The 23,685-nt window shown below is 44.9% G+C and overlaps 2 protein-coding genes across 7 annotated transcripts in view; both read left to right on the top strand.

Moving 5' to 3' along the window:
- adgra1b (adhesion G protein-coupled receptor A1b) overlaps window positions 1-17,861 on the top strand; it is a 115,735-nt gene extending 97,874 nt beyond the window's left edge. For all 6 annotated transcript variants that reach the window (XM_081724085.1, XM_081724084.1, XM_035531427.2 and 3 more), the window contains 5 exons: window positions 1,184-1,311; window positions 4,193-4,316; window positions 9,726-9,874; window positions 13,256-13,351; window positions 13,725-17,861. In XM_081724085.1, coding sequence (XP_081580211.1) covers window positions 1,184-1,311; window positions 4,193-4,316; window positions 9,726-9,874; window positions 13,256-13,351; window positions 13,725-15,096 — 1,869 coding nt within the window. In that variant the 3' untranslated portion in view covers window positions 15,097-17,861. The remainder of the gene's footprint in view (window positions 1-1,183; window positions 1,312-4,192; window positions 4,317-9,725; window positions 9,875-13,255; window positions 13,352-13,724) is intronic.
- A 4,463-nt stretch (window positions 17,862-22,324) lies between these two features.
- Window positions 22,325-23,685, top strand: part of kndc1 (kinase non-catalytic C-lobe domain containing 1) — a 28,096-nt gene continuing 26,735 nt past the window's right edge. Inside the window, exon 1 of the mRNA XM_027014115.3 lies at window positions 22,325-22,455. The gene's annotated coding sequence lies outside the window, so the exon portion shown is untranslated. The remainder of the gene's footprint in view (window positions 22,456-23,685) is intronic.

The raw sequence follows: 23,685 nt of genomic DNA, 5'->3' as shown, positions 1-23,685 counted from the left end.
CAGTTTAGTGGCCTTCACATTAAACAGCACCGAACCAGCTAAAGGTACACAGGAAGCTCTACATTTTTACAGCTATTTTTTTACAAGTTGCAACCAGATTGACAGTTATTCGGGGTCGTAATGTTATCATTTCTTTTTCCCCTGCTTTCAAGACATTCTTACCTGTGTCTGCACCTCACTGATCAAGTACACAGCTGCAAAACCACTTTTGACAAATCCATTGTCGACAACCAAATATGAATCAACACAGCATAGCATTTTCTCCTACTCTCATCACCCTTTATAACTGTGTGTGTGTGTGTGTGTGTTCATTTGCATGAAAAAGAGTGAGTTGGGTCTGTGCATAGTTGCTGTACATAATACCTATGTGAGAGAGATGGGTCTATGTGTAATTGCTCTATGTAACGCACGTGTGAAAGGCAGTTGGGTCTATGGACATTTGCTGTACGTTGTGTGTATGTATGAGAAGGAGTTGGATCTGGGTATTTGCTGTATGTACACACTCGTATGTGTGAGAGAGAGTTGCTCTACGGTTATTTGCTGCATATAATGTATCTTGAGGTCTGAGCCGGCGTCACGCTCTGCTAGGCCACCAGTGCTCCAGCCATGGGCAGCTGTGAGCGGGATGCTCTTGTGGCTATGAACACGCAGACACTCCCTGTCCCCCTGCTTGCCGTTATTCCAACTGAAAGCTATTAAATGCCTGACCAAGCTTGCATTGGGCATCTGTCCTGATTGGACAGACAAGCACACCCCAGGCTGACTGCACACTGACAGTCTATGGAGGCACTACTATATAAGGGTTTGCAACAATATTGCAGCAAGCATTCTTCTGTAATGCCTCTGCTAGCTTGGTTGGACTCTGTCTTGGCTATTTTTAAGAGCCATTTTCGGATGGCGCTCATCTGATGTTGCTGACACGGTTGTTGCTGTTGTCAGATGAGACAAACCGATGAGTGCACTTGCTTACGCACTCGATTCTCATTGGCTATGATCTGCTTTGCTGTCATGGTTACTCGGTTTCTCTCTGTCTTCTGACAGATGCCCAGCTGTCCTTGGTGATGTCACTGCTAAAATAGTTCCAATACCCGTACTGATCTTCTTTTCTTTCTTTCGCACTGTGTCACTATCTCTCTCCCTATCTCTCTCTCCACCTGTCTCTCGCTCTCTGTCCCTCCCGCAGGATCTGAAGAAGGTGCTGTCATTCCCTCCATACCCAGGGGAGTTCCTGCACCCGGTCGTGTATGCCTGTACCGCTGTCATGCTGCTATGTCTCTTCGCCTCCATCATCACTTATATCGTGCATCACAGGTAGGCCTGCCCCTATTCATTCTCATTACAGCCAAGCCTATGGGGCTATCATTAAAATCAAGCCTATGAGGCTATCGTACGAGCAAGGGGCTGTCATTAGGTCCATACCTTTAGGGCTTTTGCTGAATGGCACTGATGGACACATGTGGTCCTTTTCCTGTCCTAGAGTCTACCAACTTCCAGGGAAAACTGCCATCATTAGCTCTTTCACAAATTATCTCAAAGCTTTTTTTCAGCTGGCATATTTAAGTGTGTGTGCATGTGTTTGCCATCAAACAGAATTGTAATGGTCTTGAATGGAGAAAACACACACACACTAGACAGTTCACTAAAGCTTTCTTCATCAGGTGGAAAAATGTATCTGGAGTTAGTAGTCTAGGTGTCTTCGTGACCCCCATTCTGCAGCCCCCACCACCGAGTACTCTCACGCCTAATGGTTTTTTTCCCCCCATTACCCTCAAGGGCCGCTAGAATTAAATATGTAAGTTAAAAATTTTAAATGTTGAGTTAGAACTTTGACTCCAGAGCACACTTTTTTTTTTACATTACTATTCAGGGATTCCATAATATTTCAGTTCTCAGACAAAACTAATTTTAACAGATTGACTGGATGTCTTGTCAAATGACAAGTCATTTACACTCCACTGGTGGAGAAAGTAAAGTTAGATAGAGCGGATATCTCTACGCTAGTTGTCTTGACGATTAATTGTCTTGACGATAAATTAGAAATGTACAAAAATACATCATATATTGTTGATTTACACAACACAGGTAATTTCTCTGAATGGCATACAGGCAGATAAAAGTCAAACGAACCGTGTACTGCGTAGCATGTTGGAGCATGCTAGTAGCTAACGATAACTACTTGTTTTCGATCTTGACAGCAATAAAGTAAATTTAAAGCACCGTACATAACTGCGGCTATGTCTCTGAACTGAACACGGGCATGAAAATGAACCTTTGTGTATATAAACAAGGGTTTCATACTGTTCCGTTAACTAGTTAGCCAACGCTAACCTGTTGGTTACTTGCAGCTGGCTAGTAGCTACCATTACATAGCTATACTGGCAACTTGTTTTCAATCGGAACAACACGAAGTAAATTAAAAGCCCGGGGCATTGAGGCATATATCCAAATAAGTCCAAGAGTCTACATCGGAAGGGATTCCAGTTATCAAACAGATTGGCTAGATGTCAAACGACTTCCACTTCAGAGATGGAGAAGCTAATGTTAGCTGGAGTGGATATCTCTAACTGAATTAGCTAACGCTAGCGAACTTCAAAATTGTTTTGATGAGATAACAACACAAAGTCAATTATCTTAAGTTGTTCGCTTACTGTGAAGCTTTCAATTTAAGATGATTTTTTTTTAACTGACAAAGTGGGTATAATCAGAGAAAGACTTAAATTAGCCAGCCAGCAACAGGATGCGGTTGCAGTAATGCCAGTACAGTCGGGCTGTTTAATATTGTCTGTAGTTTGAGAAAGTGTAGTTTGAGTGGGGTTGTGCAGTGCTGTGGGCTGGTGTATGGTGTATGGTCTTAGGATTTGGAAATTGGCTTGTTTTACCTTTTGCATTTGAAGAAGGTGACAACATTGAGGTTCATGGTATTTGAGTGCCATTTACTGATCTCTCGTTATTCAACTATGCCCAGGTAAATGCAGTTTTCCATTCTATGGCACCTTTAATAGGGCTCTGTGTGTGTTGATGCTTGCAGGCTTGTGTGAGCACCCACATCATTTTAAAATAAATCTGATCTCAGTACCTTTGCTTCTTGTTCAGACTTCTTCTGCCTCAGATGACATGGTATTACCTACTTCTCGGGCACCACCGCCTCCAATGTATTAGAGGATTTCTCTTGCAGCTTCTGACAAAAACAAATGCCAAAATCCACAGTCCTGACTGTAGTCCTCTGCATTGCCTCTGCCTGCCTCTCTCTCTCTCTCTCTCTCTCTCTCTCTCTCTCTCTCTCTCTCTCACTCACACACACACACACACACACACACACACACTCACACACACACACACACACACACACACACACACACACACACACACCACATGGAGAAGTGAGAAGGGGAGAGCAATATTTTAAAAAGTATCTTTACTATTTTAAAATGGACTGACGATTAATGTTGTTGGGCTAGTTGTGTTTGATCAGGGAGGTACACACCCACACACCCACACATACACACACATACACACACACACACACACACACACACACACACACCTAGTGTGCTGTCGGTGATTCCAGGTTAATGCTGTTGACCCACTGAAGCTGCTACTGCCTGAACTACTCTTTCCCAAGACTACAGATGATTTATGACCAGAGAGAGAAAAAGAAAGTGTATGAAAGAGAGAAAGTGTACGAGAGAAATAGAGTGTGTGAGAAACAGTTTGTGTATAGAAGAGAGAGTGAGAGAGAGACAAAGTGTATAAGAGAAAGTGTGAGAGAAAGACAAAGTGTATATGGGCGAAAGTTCATCTATTTTTTAAAGTTATTTATTCATTTCAGTTTGCTTGGTTTCTTGCTTTAGACAACATTCAAGTGAGCTGCTTATCTTTAATACTTATATATACAACATTGAAGCCAGCTCAGATCATTTCCAGTAATGGCAGGTGTGTTTCCTTCATTCACTCTTCTTATTGCTTTAGTAATCTGCTGTAGTGGGTCAGTAACAGTGTAGATGTGTAGATGTTTACAGCTGATATATTAGCATTTGATAATGACAACATTACTCATTAATCACACCCAGCAAGTGCCAAAACAGCACCACAGCATTCTGGAGATCAGGATCTTTTGACTGAGGCTTTAAACGATGAGACGTGTGCCCACACATGCGACTCACCATGTCATATGCTCTCCTCCTGGTGACAGTGCGATCCGGATCAGCCGCAAGGGATGGCACGTACTCGTGAACTTCTGCTTCCACACGGCACTGACGTTCGCCATGTTTGCCGGAGGCATCAACCGCATCAAATACCCCATCTTCTGCCAGGCCGTGAGTGTGCTTCCTCTCTTCATCAGGCCACTTCCCTTAATCCTCTCCATGACCACCCCCCCCCCCCCCCCCGCCCTGGCCGGCCCTGCCTGTCTAACCCTCGACCTTTGTCTCTCGTGCTCTGTCCTTGTCTGTCTGTCTCTCTCAGTCTCTGTATCTCTCTAAGTTTCTCTCTGTCGCTCAGTTTCTGTTTGTCTCTTTCTGCCTGTCTGAGTCCCTTTCTCTGTCTCTCTCTGTCTTTCTCTCTGTGTGTCTAACTCTCTCTGTTTAGCCATCGCTACTTGCTGAATTATTTTTGTCTGGTGATGTCCTGATGTCTACAGAACTCTCTGATTAGTTGTGTGTGTGTGTGTGTCTGTGTGTTTGAGTGCGCCCCCTCAGTGTTAATAACAGTGGCTACAAGTGTGTTGAATCCTCCCTTGATGGGTGTTGTCTTTTTGTTTTGTTCTATTTAGCTCATAGCAATGATAGTGTACGTCTTGTGAGAGAAAAGCAAATTTTATTTGTCCCTAGGGTGCCCCCATCCTAAAGGACTTTTTATAGTCTGTTGTGTTGTTTTAATTACAGGGTGTGTGTGTGTGTGTTGGGGGGGGGGGGTTAGGGAGGTGTGCACAATGTTCAGTGTGTCTTGCCTCTCAGCTTACTTATCTCTGCTAGCAGGGACTAAGCAGGACTTTACATGTATACCATTTATACCATCTCTATCTATTTCTTGACCTGCAATTATGGAACCCTTTTCTGAATAGTGTCTTATTTTGTAACCAAGTCAGGTTTAGTATGACTCCACTTTCCAGTGGAATATTCTTGGGTAGGTTCAGGTCACAGTCTTGTACAAAGACTTGCTCCCTAACTCCAGAGACATTCTGGCTCATAAGCCATTCTGTCATCCTACTTCTCCACTTCATGAATTTAGAGACATTGCATATGACTTTTTTTGTGCTGATGACAAAATCTTAAGTACTTTTAAACTTGCCTACAAATCTCCTGATAAAAGGGAAACACCCTTTGTGGTTGTGAAAGTGGCCAGCAGTCAGTTCACTGTGGCCCAACGATCAGAGCGTACGGTTGGCACTGCGTGCTTGCGTGCCCAGCTCAGCTCTGTCATGTTGGCCATCCTGCTGATTCCTAGATTCTCTGCGTTTGGCTTGACGTGCACCACGGGCTTAGCAGCCACTGGCATTAACCCCACATTTCGCCCACCTTAAGAAAATGTCACATTGAAAATGGCTTTTTAAACATTCGGCTCCCGGGCTGTTCATATCTGTCAGCAACTATGCCTGTTCTCGCAGTGGTAGCTTAATGGTTAAGGTACTCGATTTGTAATCAGAAGTTTCCTGGTTCAAGTCGTGCCACTGCTAAGTTGCCACTGTTGGGCCCCTGAGCAAGGCCCTTAATCCTCAGTTGCTCAAGCTGTACTCAGTCATAATTGTAAGTTGCTTTGGATAAAAGTGTCAGCTAAATGGCATAAATGTAAATGTTCTGAGAAGTGTAAAGGAATAAGAGCCTCTTCTGTGGTGTGTGTCCCATGGCAATCCAGACTGATGCTGGAGAAACTGGGGCTTTGCTGCAGATGATCAGAAGAGGGACAGATTAGCACTCAGAATGTATTTTCCAATTGAGCACTAATGTGTGTTGAGCAGAGTGACAGTGGACGTTCTTACAGTCGTGTGCAAGTGTGCACTGCTTGGGTAGTGTACTTAAGTGAATTGTTATGCTAGTGTGCACTGCTTGGTTAGTGTACTAAAGTGAATTGTTATGCTAGTGTGCACTGTTGTGTATTATCACTGTGGCCTTTTCTCAGTTCCACCTGCTTAACGCCCCTGCTGACACCTCAGTCAGTAAATCCTTCTCACAGCACAGTATATGTGACAGATTTGACTCCACACACTCTCTCTCTCTCTCTCTCTCTCTCTCTCTCTCTCTCTCTCTCTCTCTCTCTCTCTCTCTCTCTCTCTAACACACACACACACACACCCTCACAACCCTGCATTGAGAGCCATACAGGTGCTCAAAACTTAAAATAAAAAAGAATAATCAGTCACGTTTAGATTCCCTGGACTTTCAGCATCAGCAGTAGCGAGGTTGGAGGGGAACGCATTGCTTTGTCTCACATTACCGGCTCAAGCGTGTGAATTAGCATGTTGAATGTGAAATGCGGTCTAATACTTTACTTGCCCGGTGCCATGTGCCTGAATTCTAAATGTGCACCAAAGCACAGCAGTGGCCTAGATTTACCACTTCATGCAGGAGGACTGTTTAATGTGCTGTGACTCCTGCTGCATACAGCGTACAGCCCAGGAAGGATTAAACGATCAGAGCTGAGCCAAGAGTCTGGATCTCCTGATTCAGCATCAGATCCACTCTGTATCAGTGTGCCACTTAACCTTTGCCTGGCGCGCACACGTGTGCGCGTGCTGTATAATTACATACACACTCGCCGAGGTTGCCCTACAGCTCCATGTTGTCCCCAGCCCCACAGCAGGAGGACGGGGAGCGCAGCATGCTCTCTCTGATGACACACAGCACAGAAGAGATCTCAAGGCCGTGCTGTCACACTGCCTCTCCTGTCCGCTCGCGTTCTCCGCTCGGCTCTCGCTGGAGGGTTGCGTCAGATATCTCGCCTCCTCGGCCCTCTGCCTCCCTCAGGTTCCGCGCAGACTCTCCTTCTCCCTGGCCTGTTTTCTCACTGTCTCTTACTGCCTTGCCTGAAAATTGGAAAATGGCTCTTCCTCGCGTCTCCTTCTCTTTGCCTCCTGCACACTGTTTACGAGCTGAAGCGCATTCAGTGTTGTTATTTCATTTCCAGCTGTTATTGACATTAAAACACTCACAAACACACACACACACACACACACACACACACACACACAAACACACCCATGCAGGCCTAATTATTCCAAGATGCGCTAAAAGATAAGTGGTGTGAGGTGCGGCACCGAGGCACCAGTACTGAGGCGGTTAGGCGTTTGCGAGGAGAAGGTCTCAAAGCTGGCCTGCTGTTCTTGCTGTGGGAACTAGGCAGTCAGCTTGGCTCTTTCGTCTTACGTTCGGAACCTGTGTTGTAGCAGCATGACTCCGGCACACTGATGGTCTCTAATGAACCCAAAACACGTTACAGTTAGATTGTGACTTCATTCATGAATTTATGAATGAAAATTAGTTTGCTGAGTGATATAATAAATTAATGTTCGGTATCAATGATTTGAGTCATTTAAAACTGCGGTGGCACTAATGTTATGTATTCTGAGGCACATTTGCCTGATTAAGTTTATTTTCCATGATATGTCTTATTTGAAAGAACCACACACAAATTATTTAATAACAATTTAATAAGTTAATAATACATTTTTTCCAGTGATATCACGACACCTCACTCTTGTGGGGTTCTTGTCTTTTCCATTCCCCCAGTGTGCTCAGCTATATTCTGGGGTGTTCTCACTGGTGGCCGGTGGGTTGGAGAACAGAGCAGGATGGTCGCCATTGCAGTTGGCCTGATTGAGACGCCGCCAGAATTCCATTGAACTTTTTTGTATCTGAATGTGCGTCCCAGTTCTGCCCCACAAGCATTTTTACAGCTATTTCTGTGAGGATTCTTTCCCCCAATCTCTCTCTCTCTCTCTCTCTCTCTCTCTCTCTTTCTCTCTCCTCTTTCTGTTTTTCTCTCCAGCTCTTTCTGTTGCTCTCTTTTAGCCTCTATTTCTCTCCCTCTGCTTCTCCCTCCCTCCATCCCTCCCCCTCAAAAACAAAAACAAACATAGTTACAAATAGGTAGTAGTCTGAATTTCCCATTTTTTTCTTCTTTTTTTTGTCCTCCTTCGTACCACGCTGCTTCGTCGGGGCTCATCCTGCTACCATCCCCCTGTGCCGCGCAGCTCTCGGAACATCAACCTCTGCCTCCTTCTCTCAGCGGTGTTTAGAGTGCTGTTCCAGGCTTAGCAGTGCAGGTGGAGAATCTGTCACGCTCGCTCCCTGTCAGGTCAGCCATAAGCTTCAGTAATGTGCTGTATGAGGGGTTTGCGGCGTATAAAAATAGAAAGGATTACTGCCCGGCATCTGAGCATTAAAAACAGCGCATGCAGTCCCGGAGCTCTTCTGAGAAGCCCCGCGGAGAGAGAGTTAATTGGAGGGCGAGCGGAGCCGAACAGTAGGAGCGGCTCTGAAACCCCCCCCCCCCCCCCCCCCCCCCCCGGCTGAAGGAGCCTGGTGACAGAGCAGCTGAGTTCTAGGATGAGGATCAGGTAGATCTGGTGATCTAGTGAGGTAGTCTATAATCAGCAGCTAGCGGGAGAGAGAAGAGGGCAGTGCAGATCAGGTTCGGCACCGATCACCCGTCAATGTCCGGACTGCTGTGTTGGGATGCATTGGAAGTCGATGCGATCAGTTGTCCTACACCTGTTAGCACATCAGCCCAAATCCTGATGCCGAGACCTTTCCAGCGAAATTGGCATTTAAGGACAGCAGCCTTAGCAGTGCATTTATCCACAGCAGTTTAGTAATAAGTTATAATATAACTGGCCTTGGTTATGGAAATCTTTGAATGTGGAAGTGCTGGTGTGACTGGTGTTACCTCACCTACGCGTGGCAGCAGCGGTTGGAGACTCTGGCAGACAGGTGGGGAGTGACCTGACGACCTCCTTGTCTCTGAGCTAGATGCAGAGATGGAAAGTATGAAGGCCTTAAAAGGATATAAGTGAGAACCAGTGTCAGGGGTCCTATGACAGCAAAATGCAGCACATGAAAGGATGTTACAGTCGAGGGGTTGGGGACGTGAATCCAACGCTGAGCTTTTTGCTGTGATCACTGACTTTAGGGTGTGGACAAGTTGATCTCCTGACTGAAAAGGAAGGGCACTGGTCAGGACATAGAGCGCTTTTTGAAAACAGTCGGTGGCTTGGAGTTGTATCGGAATGGCCGGATACGAAGCGAAACATTTTCTCGGCATGTGCCGTGTGAGAGTGTTTTTGGGGCTTTATTAAAATGTCTTTGGCGAACTGATATTTTTAAAAGTAATAAATGCGATCCAAGCTTCCTGTCTCTCAGGTTGTTAATACAATTATGATACTATTATGAGCTTAGCCTCATTACTCCTACTTATGTTAATATGGAGCAATTTCACCCATATAGCTGTGTTTCAGTTTCCTGACTGTGCTGCTGGTTGCTCAGACAAGCCTCCCTGATAAGACGGCCGTATGTGAGGAGAATGCTAAATGTGCTCCTACTGGCTGAGAAGGAGAAACTGTGTCTCAGAAAGACTTAGATTTGGAGGGGTATATTTTAAGAGAAAGATGGAAGGCTGACATTTATATAATCATATCCCAAAGGGGACCATATATCTGAGCTCTGTTCTCCATCTCACTGTGTGTATTCTCTCTCTCTCTCTCCCTCTCTCCGTGTGTGCTGTTTTTGCAGGTCGGGGTAGTACTTCATTACTCCTCTTTATCTACTATGCTGTGGCTGGGATTTACAGCTCGTAACATCTACAAACAGGTGACCAAGAAACCTCCCCAGCCCCAGGATGGAGACATCCCCCCCCATCCCCCCAGATCCCCCATGCTGAGGTTAGTAATACGCTCACACACGCGCGCGCGCGTGCCTGCACACGCACACGCATACACACACACTCATTCATATCCTGAGAATCTCCCTTCGACATTTATGTGTTAGTTACCTGAGTATGGGATTACAATGTTGGAATGCTGTAAATAGATGACGTGCTGCTCTGAATATTAAAAACCACAACTGGGTCACAGCTGAACAGTTGAGTTTTTTCAAAAGTCAAACCCATTCTGCTAAGCTGAAAGCCACAGAAGTGTTTGTTTCTTTAATGTTATGCACTAGGAATATTGATTTTAACCATAGCATTGACCTGCTATCGATGTTATGCTAATAAGATACAAGCTAGAATTTAGCATGTGAATTAGCCACCCATGGAAAAAACGTACAGAACTGCAGAGAGAGCAGGACTTGGGTTCCGCACACTTAGATTTTAATTCTCAGTCTCCGCTGTTTCTGTATTCGAGTGCATTTTTGTATTCAAGTAAAGTAAGTGGACTAACTCGCCCAACCCTGTTATCTTCCGTTGCATTTTAACGTGCCAATGTTATCGTCCTCTGTGCTGCAGACTTCGCTCCCTCTCTCCCTTATCGTGGGCCCTTCGAGGAGCTTCTAGGTTGAATGAGTTCAAGGATTCTTTTTGGAATTAGGTCACGCGAATGTGGCACGGCGTCCCGGTTCAAAGCAAGCAGGGGCTCAGCTAATAGCAGGCCCTACTGCTCCGAGTCCTCTGGGAAGATGGACGCAGACAGTGGAGGTGCTATTTCGCTATGCTGAGTGTTACCTGGCAACCTTTCCTAGCACCTGTCCAGGCTATTAGATTAGGTGCTTAATTGAGGCATTCTGGTTGCCCTTTAATTTTCTCTTTGATTTTCACATCGGCACATTGAGTAATTTAATTGCATAACTAATTTACTTTAATCAGTGTCTAAAAACAGTTTAACAGAAGTAATTTTTTATTTGTGCCTTATTGCATTGACCTTACTTAGATGTGGTGTAGAGATAATTATTGGACAAGTAATCATTGCTTCTACGTGTTCAGCAAAAGCCTTTATTGACTGGCTTCCATCACGTCAGCGTGTGTGGGTGAGTTAGCTGAATGATGGGATGTTTGCTTCTGTCCCAGATGTCCAGATGCACACACAGAGTCCATGTATTTGTCCACTCAGGACAGACGCATAGATTCATGCTGGGGGACCCTGTGAACGCTGCTGAAGATTTATGAACGGAAGAAATGATTCTGAATAATGCAAAGGGAAAATGTTTTCATGTCACTTGCAGTAAGTGAGTAGACTGGGCTAGGATACTCGTGGCATTTTCTAGGATCCAGCATCCCAGTTAGAGTTTCCCTTACTGGGGAGAATCTCTTGACTATAAATGTTATCCTCATTAAAGCAGTATGGCCATTGTTAGTAAACCCTAGGGGTCCTGTACCTCAAGGCAACGGCTCTGGTGGGAGCGCTGGACCCGTATATCAGTGCCTGGATGACACTTTGCTGTGCCCTTGGGCAGAGAGCAGCTGGTCCAATAGTGGTTCAGATTCATGAATGTGTCCACGTTCCTGCCTTTCCCTTGGAGCACCGCGTCTTACGTGTGTAGATAAATGGTTTGTTGAACATGTGAAGTGGGATTTCTCGTGCTCCTCAAACAGTTAGTAACAAACATATATCCAAGTCTAATATGTGTGTGTGTGTGTGTGTGTGTGTGTTTGCTTGTGAACTCGTGCCAGTGTGTCTGCCTGGGCTGTTTCTAAGAACGGACAATGTGCTGACCATGGTGTTGGGCTGATCCTCTGTGATTGACTCTAATGCTGGCTGTCACAAGACTTCACCACTGAGACCCATCAGCTGGAGACAAATCAATTTCCTTCACCTTACACCCACCACACGCATACTCACCCACACACACACACACACACACACACACACACACACATCGGTCAAAAGCCACACACACACAAAGTTTTAAATAGAAGCCTCTGACAGAGCAGCTTATTGGTCTGCCAGCAAAATTGGCCTTATCAGAGCAGCCTGGCACTAAGTCACGCTCTTCCTCCAGTATGCGTTCCCTCACACGCTGAATATCTTTGATTTCTGCGGCGGAGTGGCCCTTCAGAATAGATGTCTGATAGGAGTGATTTTGAGCCTCACATCTAACATCCTGCCGTTGGGCTTTTAACTCGTTTTGATTTGCTTCCTGTTACGTTCCTTCCCTTTGGAGAGTCGGTCCTGCGTTCCCTCGACGACAGCAAGGTGTCCAGGTTGTGCCGTCAGAGAACAGCTTTAGACGTTGGCGTGCCCGTGCATGCAGCTGGCTAGGACTGCGCGTGGATTCTGTCCCTCGTGGGGGCCGGGGGGGGAATGCGCCGTGTCTATTTATATCATGTTGTGCTTGAACTTCAGCTAAAAAGCAGCTAAGCTTCAGGTCTGATGTTCTGTGAGGACTTGAATGGCAACAGAAAAGGTGTGTGCTGAAAAGATGGTCTGAAAAGATCAGTAAAAACGTGTTTGAAGTCTATAAATGAAGGGCCAAGGGTGACCAAACAGAGGCTGGCATACAAAGCAATGGGAGCATGTGTGTGCACATATATGCGTGTGTGTGTGTGTGTGTGTGTGTGTGTGTGTGTGTGTGTGTGTGTGTGTGTGTGTGTGTGCACGTATATGCGTGTGTGTGTGTGTGTGTGTGTGTGTGTGTGTGTGTGAATTTGTGTATGATTTAAAAGGCATCATGTCCTCTTACATAAAAAGCCTCTGTCAAACTCTATCAATACTGTTAATACCGGGCCCCTAACAGAATTGCATGAGGTGCATAGAAGGCATGTGAGAGGGAATGCAAGACAAAGTGAGAGGTTGTTGTGAGTCAGAGCAGAGCACTTTAGAGTGGCAAAGCAGGCAGGTAAACCCAGACACAGATGATGGTGGAGGAGAGAGAGAATAAAATAACAAAGAAAAGTTTAAAGAAGCATAATATATACATGCAAGAAATGAGAATTCCAGTGAAGTGGAGATGCGGCTGTTTCTTTAATCATTTTCAGTGGGTCTCCATAGAAAAGGATGACCCTAGAGAAGATACTTCTGTTTAAGTTATGCAGAAGGCTTAGCCTGCACAGTAGTCTATGGTAATAAAAAGTTATCACCAGTTATATCCATGCATAATTAATCTTTTATAAAAATCTTGCTCTGGTGAGCTTTTTCCTGATAAGACATTCCACTGCATGATCGCTCGTTCTGCGTCTCTCCCACTTTACTACTAATGTTTCTGTTACAGCTATTCTTAGAGTCTCTGTTTGACTCTCGGTATAATATAATGGCATAATACGCTCTCCTCCTATGGCCTATAAGTCTGCGTGTGTGTGTGTGTGTGTGTGTGTGTGTGTGTGTCTGCAGGTTTTATTTAGTCGGCGGAGGAATTCCCTTCATTATATGTGGCATCACAGCTGCAATCAACATAGAAAATTATGGCAGTGGAGAACAAACCCCATAGTAAGTAAATACATTCCCTGTGTAAAGTGAGATATCAAAGCTCACTTTTAATGTCATGAAGAAAGAGTGTAACTATTCACAAAGAGTGTAACTATTCACATAGTTCATATTTCTGTCAAAATGAAAGATTTCTTTGGAGGAGCATTGTTTTAGTTGCATGTTGGTGTTGGACATACCACAGCCGCAACCAAACACTTTAAATCTTGTTGCAGTCGCATTAATAAATGGTGCCAGCTGCATCTTATCACATCCCTCTGTCTTGATGAGAGTACTTCCTGTTGTCCATAGTACTTATGCTGTAGACTTTTCTGACAGTAATGCAGCAGCATGCGTCCTGGAGCATTGTGGGTAATTGCTATGTTCTGTGTGGCAGCTGCTGGATGGCGTGGGAGCCCAGCCTGGGGGCGTTCTACGGCCCCGTGGCCTTCGTCATCCTGGTCACATGCATCTACTTCCTGTGCACGTTCGTCCAGCTGCGCAGGCACCCAGAGAGGAAGTATGAGCTGAGGGCAGTTCCCGAGGAGCAGCAGAGGCTGGCCGCGGCCGACGTGGCGCACTGCCACCACCAGGGGGAGCCTGGGATGGGCGCAGGCGAAGCGTGCCGCTGCCATAGCGGCTGCGCGGGCCTGATCAACCCGTCGCTGCTGGCCAACGAGCACTCGTTCAAGGCGCAGCTGCGCACGGCCGCGTTCACGCTGTTCATGTTCGTGGCGACGTGGACATTCGGGGCCCTGGCCGTGTCACAGGGCCACCTGCTGGACATGATCTTCAGCTGTCTGTACGGGGCGTTCTCCGTCACGCTCGGCCTGTTCGTGCTCATCCACCACTGTGCCAAGCGCGACGACGTCTGGCACTGCTGGTGCGCCTGCTGTCCCGGCCGCCGCGCGGGCACCTGCCAGGGCCACGCGCGGGCCCGCGCGCGCCCAAAGGTCAACGTGAATGGCGACGTGCATGGCCACGTCCATGGCCACACCCACTGCCACTTGGACTCACCCTGCCCGGGGAAATCCATCCTCGCGCACCCGCACTCGCACGCCGCCGGCTTGTGTAAGCTGGGTGGGCTGCAGACACAGGACCACACCCCCTGCCTGAGCCCAGTGAGCCCGTGCTGCACCACCCTGCACAGCCAGCAGCTGCTGGAGGAACAGCCGTCACCTCGCCTGCTGCTCCACGCCGACCCCGAGGGCTACCGGCCCGCTCTGAACCCGCACCGGTGCCTGAGGGCCGGGAGGACTAAGGCGCGGCCCAGTGGCCGGCGCCAGGCAGCCGCGGCAGTGGAGAGAGAGCTGTCCTTCCACATCCCAGCCAGCATGGACGGGGGCAGCGCGGGCAGCTCACGCTCACCCAGCCCCGCCAGCACCTGCGAGCGGCAGAGCCGCCTATGCCAGCTGGCGGGCGAGGGCCCCCAGGCCTGCGTGTGCCGCGAAGCTCCCGCGTGCCATGCCGCCCTGTGCCACCGGCAGTCCTGTTGTGCCGCGCCGGAACTCCTCCCCTCGCCGCTGTGCCAGGCGGAGGGCAGCGAAGCCCCAACCTTCCTGTGCAGCTGCGGGAAGGTGGTGGAGGACGACCGGGCGGTGCCGCGCCACGCCCACGTGGAGATGCACCCGCGCAGACAGTCTTTCCCCCAGAGCCAGCCCAGCCAGAACGGCCTGCTGAAGGGCAGCGTGCATGAGGGCCTCCTCTACCCCTCCGACAGCACGGGGAATATACGCACCGGCCCCTGGAGGAACGAGACTACCGTGTAGTTGAACTGCTCTGGCTCACGTTCACTTGACAACCACCTGAAGGATTTAAAAAGGATACAGATATTATGGAGATTCATGAATTCTCTTTGGGTTTTAACAATATCACAATCATTCCATTCTGTTTTCTTTCTTGATTCATGAAGTACACGTTCAGGATTGGCTACGCAGAAACGCACCCGCGCGACCAAACACGAGCTTGTTTGACCTGGGGTTTCATCCTAGATCCTGATTTTACCTTCTGCCACAGAGGTCATTTTGTTAATACACGATAACATGGTGTGATCATTTGTGTGGGTATGTGTGTGGGTGTGGATGTTTATGCGTGAGTGTGTATGAGTGTTATTGTTTGTAGGTGTGTGTGAGTGAGTACGCACGTGTGTGTATGTGCGCACGCAAGTGTACTTGTACATGCTGTATGTTTGTATGCAAATGTAATCAGTTTAGTGTTGGTGAACAATTCTTAAGATACTAGAGAATACTCTGATAAGACCTACGTTACTGAGGATGTTACTGACAGTGGCCAAAATGTCCAACTCATTAAAAAAAGTACAAATTGCAAGTGTCCAAGTTCAAAATGAAACCCTCACCAGCAATTTGAACACATCTGTGTTTTCACGATTTTAACATGATTACTATATACTGTGACCAACAGTTGAAACTTAGTAATATACAAAAGGAACAAACACCTGCTTCTCACTTTGGTTTTGCCTATATGGTGTGCAAACTAAAAAAAAACAAACAAAAAAACAGACTGTATCTGGTTGTTTTACTGCAGATCTGTATTAATTATACTGTTTCTATGGTGAATCACCGTGCTGTTGTCATGGAGACATTTGTACAACAATCCTATTGTGTTAACTTCTGGTGCTAGAAGGACAATTAACATTATTACATAACCATGTTCTATCAGCCTAGCTGTAGCAGGCGGAACAAACTACTCACGGCTGAGGAGAACACACACAATATGACCTATTAGCTTATATAATAATATATAAGCCATCAAAATATATATACATCAAACAGTATAGGGGAACAATATCAGTGGGCTTTTGACCCTTATGTGGACAAAGTTATTTAAATTATTATTATTATTATTATTATTATGGAGGTATAAGGCTATGGTTTAGTTGGTTCCTGCCTGCCTAGTCTAGCCCATCCTCCCTAAAGAGCGAGAGTTTAAGGTCACATTGCACTGACATAGTCCACACTATGTACTCTTTCCGCCTCATTTCAGTATGTTGTAGGACCGTGACTTCTGTATTTTTTCAGCCAAAGGTCACATCTGGAGTGTGAAGTGCAAAAATAGAAGAAGGTCAAGTCATGAAAGACAACAGAGGACTTTTGGATCTTGGACTTGTTTCTGAGTTTGGTTTGTGAGTTTGGTTTTTGGGACTTCTAGCCAAGCTGCTGGATTCTTTGCCTCACCTACTCACTTACGGCTGCCGTTCCTGTGTGCCATTCTTTAATCACCATGTGTTAGAAATCCGTGCCTATTTTGGACCTATCAACAAACTTTTAATTAAGAATAATTATGATATTTAGAGTAACAGTATTTAAACGAGGATTTTAATAAGAAAAGTAATATCCCTCTTTTAGGTTATTGCTCAGTATCTGAGTTTAGAGTTCTTTTTTTTTTTCTAATGTATCTGTCTCTGCGGGTTTGTCGACATGCAAATACACTGTGACATTCATTTGAAATGACAATGAGAGAAGGAGGAGGAGCCTCCGCCATTCCACTCAGTGTTTTATTCAAGGCCGGAGAAGTTTGAATACTTGTTTAACTGATTCCATTCAGTTACCCATGTCAAAACCGAGAAGAAAAAAAACCCAAGACAAATGTATCACTTAAGCGAGACGGTTCGACTGTGAGACCAGCTGCCAGCGGAGGTCTGACTGCTCCTCTTGAAGAAGATGGGCTCTTAGACTCTCAGGAAATGATCAGTTCTGAAATAGCAGCTGCTTCCGTCCATATTTTTGCTGAATCTTTTTATTCCAGGCGAATTTGAACGAGTCCTTCTGCCTCAGTAATGTTCTCCAGCTACTCTGTCCGCTGCTTTCTCATCTGTTTCTCACCCGCCGCCTGCATCTCCTAACAGAAAGGTTCTTTTAACAAGTATTCAACTTTGCATGGTTAACCGGTCATTCATAGGTAATTACACACAGGTTTAAGAAGCCCTCGCTTCTGTTGCGACGTGAGGATGTGAACAGACCTTGTCCAGGCTGCCAAACTCTGGATGCCAAATCTGTTGTCACCCATTGGCTCTGCAGTACATCTGTATTATGTCAGCTCCGAAATAAAGCAGGATAAACAATATATCACGGCTGTGGCCATCTTCAGTAACTTACCTTCCAGGCCAGAACGTGCAGGCTCGTGCATTTCCCACGGGTGCCTGACTCGGGGCGTGCAAAGCACAGTGTTGCCGGATGTCTCCACAGCTTTGCTGTTGTTGCCCATCAGTGGGATGATCTGTAAGTGTCGTGACCCGAGGCGCGAGAGAGCCGCGCGGCCCTCCGTACTCGATCAGCCGTTACCGCGGGAAGACATGCCCCCCGGAGGCCTGCTCGCCATCCACCGTCCCTGCACATCTGTCTGTCATCAAGCGCAGTGTCCATCATTGTGGAGCACAGTGGTAAGACTGCCTGTAGACTTGTGAGTGTGAGTTTGTGTGTTAGGATGCCTCTCTGGTGGTGTAAGCAAACCCAGATTCAACAAAGATTTATTACATTTATCGTGGACTTCAATAAATGTATTTTTTCACCACTGACTGCATGTGTAAGTCTGATTTGTCTAGCAGGGACATGTGCATGTGTTTGTGTCCGTGTGTGGTCATGCGTTTGGGTCTTCTGCTGGATATTATACCCGCGGACAGAATGGAAGATTGTGTTGTCTTCAGGAATCACTCCCAGGAGGTTATAGAAATGGCTTGCATGGCTTGTTTAGTTTGTGTGTGAATGTGTGCGATTGTGTGTGAGTGTACAAGTGTGTGCATACTTGTCCTAGTGTGCCTGTGTATGTGTGTGTGTGTGTGTGTGTGTGTGTGTGTGTGTGTGTGTGTGTGTGTGTGTGTGTGTGTGTGTGTGAGAGTATATATGTGCAGGCACTCTGAACTTCATGGACTTAGGTAATGAAATGCACACATTTCATTTATTTATCCACCATTCTGCACCAGCCCATGTGCCACACCTCCTCTTCACTAAATACATATCTAAGCACAGCCTGAAGTTCTCTGGCAACAATAACAGTTATATGATGAATGAGATCAGCTGCTGTAGGCATTGTGATGGGTTGTGAATGCCAGCAGCACTCTCTTATTTAAGTGTGTGTTTGTGTGTGTGCGTGCATGCGTGCCCGTGTGTGTGTACGTGATTGTTTGTTTATCGCCTGTGTGCTATGCTGTTTATACCCATACACTGCATAAACCTCTTTAAACAGCAATCTGTATTCTTTTCAACAGCTTTTCTATTTAGAATTGCAAATATAGATCGCTTTATTCGTTAAAAAAATCTGTTCCTTTAAACAGTATGAATCCTCTTTTAATCCCATGTAACTGAATCACTGTAACGTGCCGTAAAAGAAAAGTCCACTGCTTTCTTTATAGTGTGCACAACCTCCTTTGTAATCCTGTCAGGTTATATGGACCGCCTTTGCATACCAAGCAGGTAATATTGCATCATGTTAAAAGAAAGGTGTAACATGTCGTGCAGGTATCACACAGAAGTATGCAGGCAAAGGGCAGGAGCTCAGCATTCAACCAGGGGTTTAACCAGGACAGTGTAAAGGGAGACATCGCAGACAGCAACCTGTGATTAACATTAGAATTATGTCCTTGACATGCATTATGTCCCTGTACCCTCCTACTGGCACTCCGCAAATATACACCAGTGGTAGGAGAGGTGGGTAATAATAGTGATAATTAGCTTTATTTATATAGCACTTTCAAAAAACAAACAAAAAAAAAACAAGGTTTGCAATGTGCTCTACAGAAAAATACAGTATAAATAGAATAAAATAAAAATAAATATAAAACAAGGAATAAAATGCAAGAGCAGAAATTAAAATGCAGCAGTAAGGTTTGATTACAGGCTAATTAAAAGCTAATCAACACAGATAGATCTTCACCCTCCTCTTAAATGTACCTGTACCCACAAAAGCCCCCGAGTCACCGGGAAGGATGACCAGGTATGCTAATATAAAGCAGCTTATGTGTAAAGCCAGAAAGAGGGAGACCACCAGAGCATTTTCCCCTTATACCAGACAAGACAAAGACGTGGGACGGTGGAGGTAATGTTTCAGATGGGGCACGGCTCCTAGAGGCTCCCTGGTGGACTTTTGTTTTTCAGTGCAAACCTTCAAACATGGGGAAGCCTTTGTGCATTCTGAATGGTTCCTTTGAGGGTTTAGTCGCCTGCCAGCGCAGTCTTGCAGGTTCACGTCCATTCCCACTTAAATGTGAGAATCCTGAACCTCAAATCCCCACTCGTTCCCAGAGCGCGTGGGTGCTGGGTGAAGCAGGAGTTGACGCCCGGGACGTTATTTTGTGTGTGTGTGTGTGTGTGTGTGTGTGTGTGTGTGTGTGTGTGTGAAATATAAATCACGTTATAAAATTCGTTACTACATTTGAAAATATACAAAGTGTCCAAGTACTTATGTATGTGTCTACTTGCCTTGTGTATTCTAATTTTAGCAACACTATCACATTGTATTGGTGCTGCATTTTTCATGGCTTAGTAAGATGCTGCCCTCTAGTGGTTGAATAATAATAATAATAATAATAATAATAATAATAATAATAATAATAATAATAATAATAATAATAATAGTAGTAGTAGTAATGGTAATAATAATAAGAATAATAATAATTTTTTGGAGCATGTAGCAGATGCTTTCCCCATAGAAACCTAAGCAGGTGTATCTGACACTCCCTGGAGCAGTATTAGGTGCCTTGTTCAAGGACAGGACAGTCATACTAGTGTGACGTTAGGAGCTGGAACCGAACATGTGACCTTTTTGGCTCATGGCCAAGTCGTCAGCCTGTTTTGTCCATTTTCAGGAGTTAGCATTTCACTGCTGCGTCCTGCCCTTCATCAAACAAATCACAACCACCTTTGGGGCACGTGCCAGGGGCCTTGGGATATGGTGCTATAAACAGTATCTGTCTCCAGTCGAGTGGGGAGTGTTTAAACACACTGAATCTGATTAACGGCTAACAAATTGGAGCTGTGTGGCACGGTAAATCCAATGGTGATTACTGCACCCAGTGAACTCCATTCTTGCTCTGACTGGTGTTCTGCATGGTGTACCCTTTGCAGAGGCAAGGTCAGCAGACAGGAACACCGCCTCTACACTCTGGCTCTCGGGAGGAGTTGTGCAACATGCTAAATGGCTGAATGCTGATGACCTGACCTCATTTCACCACTTTGGTTTACTGAAAGATTAGCTGGCTGGGGTGCCGCAGTGGGGTGCTCAGCTAGGAACCTCAGTGTTCAGGCTGTCTGTGGGCTCCTGCACTTAACAAAGACTCTCACATGCTTTTTTAAAAACAGTCCACATGGTTTCTAGGCCAGTGCAGATTCTGGTGATCTTAAAAATAATAATAGCCTTTGATCATAACAAGTTAATTGAAACCATGAAAAACTTTCCTTGTTAATTCTATACTGTAACAATTCATTTCTTAAGTACATTTTTTCAATTGTAACAATAGAAAAACTTTCAAAATACCAGAACCACCAAAAACTTTTTTTATACTTAAAATATATATAGCACTTGGATAAACTACATTGTGCATAAATTTTTTATTATAGTAAGAAATACAGAAATACAAAATAGTAAGAAATAAACAAAAAAAAAAAGAACTTTAAGTCCAAAGCATAACAGAAGTAATATAATACATTTGTAAAATCAAAATCAGCCTGTGGCTGGAGTGCAACACTACATCACGCTGCATAGTGTATCAGACAGTGAGCATAGAGCCGTGAATAAAGGAGCAGATCCACACAGTACACACGATATGTTAGACATCAATGAAGCAGATTCACTTACCTCCCCAAAGTGGTACTACGCCTCCCAGGAGCTGCCAGGAGTCAAATGAGATAAATCGATAAAGACATGTTAGAACAAAGTGTCTCTAAACACGAGACATGATGTGAAATGGATTGTAATGCACTATTATGCATTCTTCTACTTTAAGTGGTCAGTGATCTACAGCTGTTGCTGGAGCTGCTGACCTTACGCAGCCCCAAGCATCGGCCAGTCATGTGACCGCCTTAGGACCGAGCTGTTAATGTTAACTTTTGGGGTGTAATTATGTAATTAAACTATGCCATACTGGCAGGCTTGAAGGCTTTTAAAACAAAATGCTCTTACACAATAGAACTGATGTGTTGTTAAGCTTGTTCTTCAAGGGAATTCTTTTTTTCATGTCAGGTAAACAGCCCACAAAGAAAATAGTTCTGTTAGCTTCAGTTCCGCAAGATCTGCACCAAAAGCGAGAGGTTCATGTGCTGCCTGCATGTCATGTCTCTCGGGAAGCTGTAGTGAGGAAACTCCCAAAAAGTTTTTTTTACAAGGAATAGAAATCCTGCTTTAGTACTGTTAGGCCACAGTCTCACTAGGAAAACTTATTTGTGGATGCGATCGGCTAATACAGAGGCCAACACAGTAGTGTATCAAACAGTTACACGGTCACCTTAAAAAATGGCAGCCTAAGCAGCCTGAGAGACTGGTTCTGATTTGTGAAGGACAGGGAGTGGTGCTGTATCCCAGTTGTACCTATGTTGTACCCACTGGTAAGGGTGTGGACAGCTGTGGAATGCCAATAGGTCCAACACTCTGAGGGCAGATACCCTGAGTCTAAATAAATAAAGGGCAAACACTAAGTCTAGTAACATGCAGATATTTTCAACAAAATGTAGCAAAAAAAAAACCTTTTTTTTTTAGGTTACTCGGTTAGCTGGAGATTAATTTAAAAAGAGCTCTCATTAAAACAAATACATTTGCATTAGAATGTATGTGTTTACTAGTCTCCTCTCTGGATTAGACTTTTTTTTTCCATTTCTCTTGTTCATATTGTCCTCAGACAGTGAATGCCTAGGAAGGCTGTTGTGTTTCTAGGGTCTTCACTGGGCCACATTACACAGTATTTCCAGAGGGACTATCGAGGAAGGCCAGCCAACATTAACCACTCCTACTTCAGCCATGTCCTTTCAGAAAATGCAGCCTAACAGATGGATCTGGCCCTGTCTATAGCATTTCGCAATACCCAAGAACTAGGTGAGCGTCTGCGTGCTCTGCTGTTCTCCATGTCAACAATGTTTCACCTAGACGACACTGGTTACTGAGAGAGAAATTGTGCTGTCAAGGTGAGTCTCTGTCTAGGGGAGTGTTTGTGTAGGAGAGATTGATATAATTGAATACAATGTCTTCCTGGACAAACTTAGTCTCGGTTCTAGAATTTCAACTCAGCTGTTTGGAAACTTATAAAAGTGTGCTAATCACAATTCTTCTGACTATTTAACCTAGGGTTAACAATTGTAGCTTATATGATTAGAATACACGATATCATACCTGGCTCAGTCTTTTTTATGCACAACGAGTTGAGTCATTTTCATTTGCATAATTAGTCATTTGTGTTTGTCATTAAAAGGTGACTCAAGGTCAGGTACAAGCAGAGTGATAATTAGCTTGCATTCCTGCAGCTGTCATGTACTTTAACTACATTCCTACATAGTGCTACATCTGAATTATCCTAACATCTCATTTGCTGAGGGCAAACTGTCCACCGGGGTCAGTCCTGTATGACTCTCCACTCGGCCTTAGAGCTGTTAGTGGTTCATTATCTCCCCTGGCTGGTCAGAGTAGCAGAGGACCAAACCCAGACCTCAGGCTGGCACATGAACAAGTCAAAAAACAGCATGGACAAATTGTGTATTTCTCTCCACAGTTTTCATGGCTACTGCAGAAAAACAATATGTTTCGAAACATCGCTCGGTTTTCAGGCAACTAGATAAAATAAAAATAAATAATATATATAATTTTAAAAATCATTAAACATTTAAATATTCATAGTTTTGTGTTCTCGTTTGAAACATAATTGTGTGGTTACAACAGTTAAACCCTTACTGCCCCAGGACCTGCTGGTGGGTCCAGACTGTAGGAACACTGCCTCTAGGCTTTGATTCTCTGGGGCAGTGGTCCAATATATTTAATCACTAGACGCTTATGTCCTGGCTTGATTTTGTTGCCTTAACTGAAAAAAAAAAAAAAAAAAAAGCGCTGGCTGAGGTACCTCGGCGCTCATCTTAGCTCACATGGGTGTCTGTAAACTCCTGCTGCTGTTTAAAAACCCTCCATCAGATTTCCAGACCATTTGCTCAGTTTCAGTATAATCCATTGTACTTATTCATCAAATAAGCCATTATTATTTATTATCCTCTTAAACACCAAGCACCTGTCGGTGGGAACACACTTATTCTTCACTTGTAACTTCAAACCTTTTACATTCGTTTCAGCTTAGTTACTGAATAATTCAGTATGGTTACTGAATAGTAATGTAATTACTAATAATAATTCAAATTAACAAATGAATAAGT

The sequence above is a fragment of the Electrophorus electricus genome, chromosome 12 (genome assembly GCF_041902795.1).
Source record: "Electrophorus electricus isolate QZ-2024a chromosome 12, ASM4190279v1, whole genome shotgun sequence".
Classification (NCBI taxonomy): domain Eukaryota; kingdom Metazoa; phylum Chordata; class Actinopteri; order Gymnotiformes; family Gymnotidae; genus Electrophorus; species Electrophorus electricus.
The sequence above is the reverse complement of the archived record's forward strand: the minus strand, read 5'-3'. Positions and strand labels throughout refer to the sequence as shown.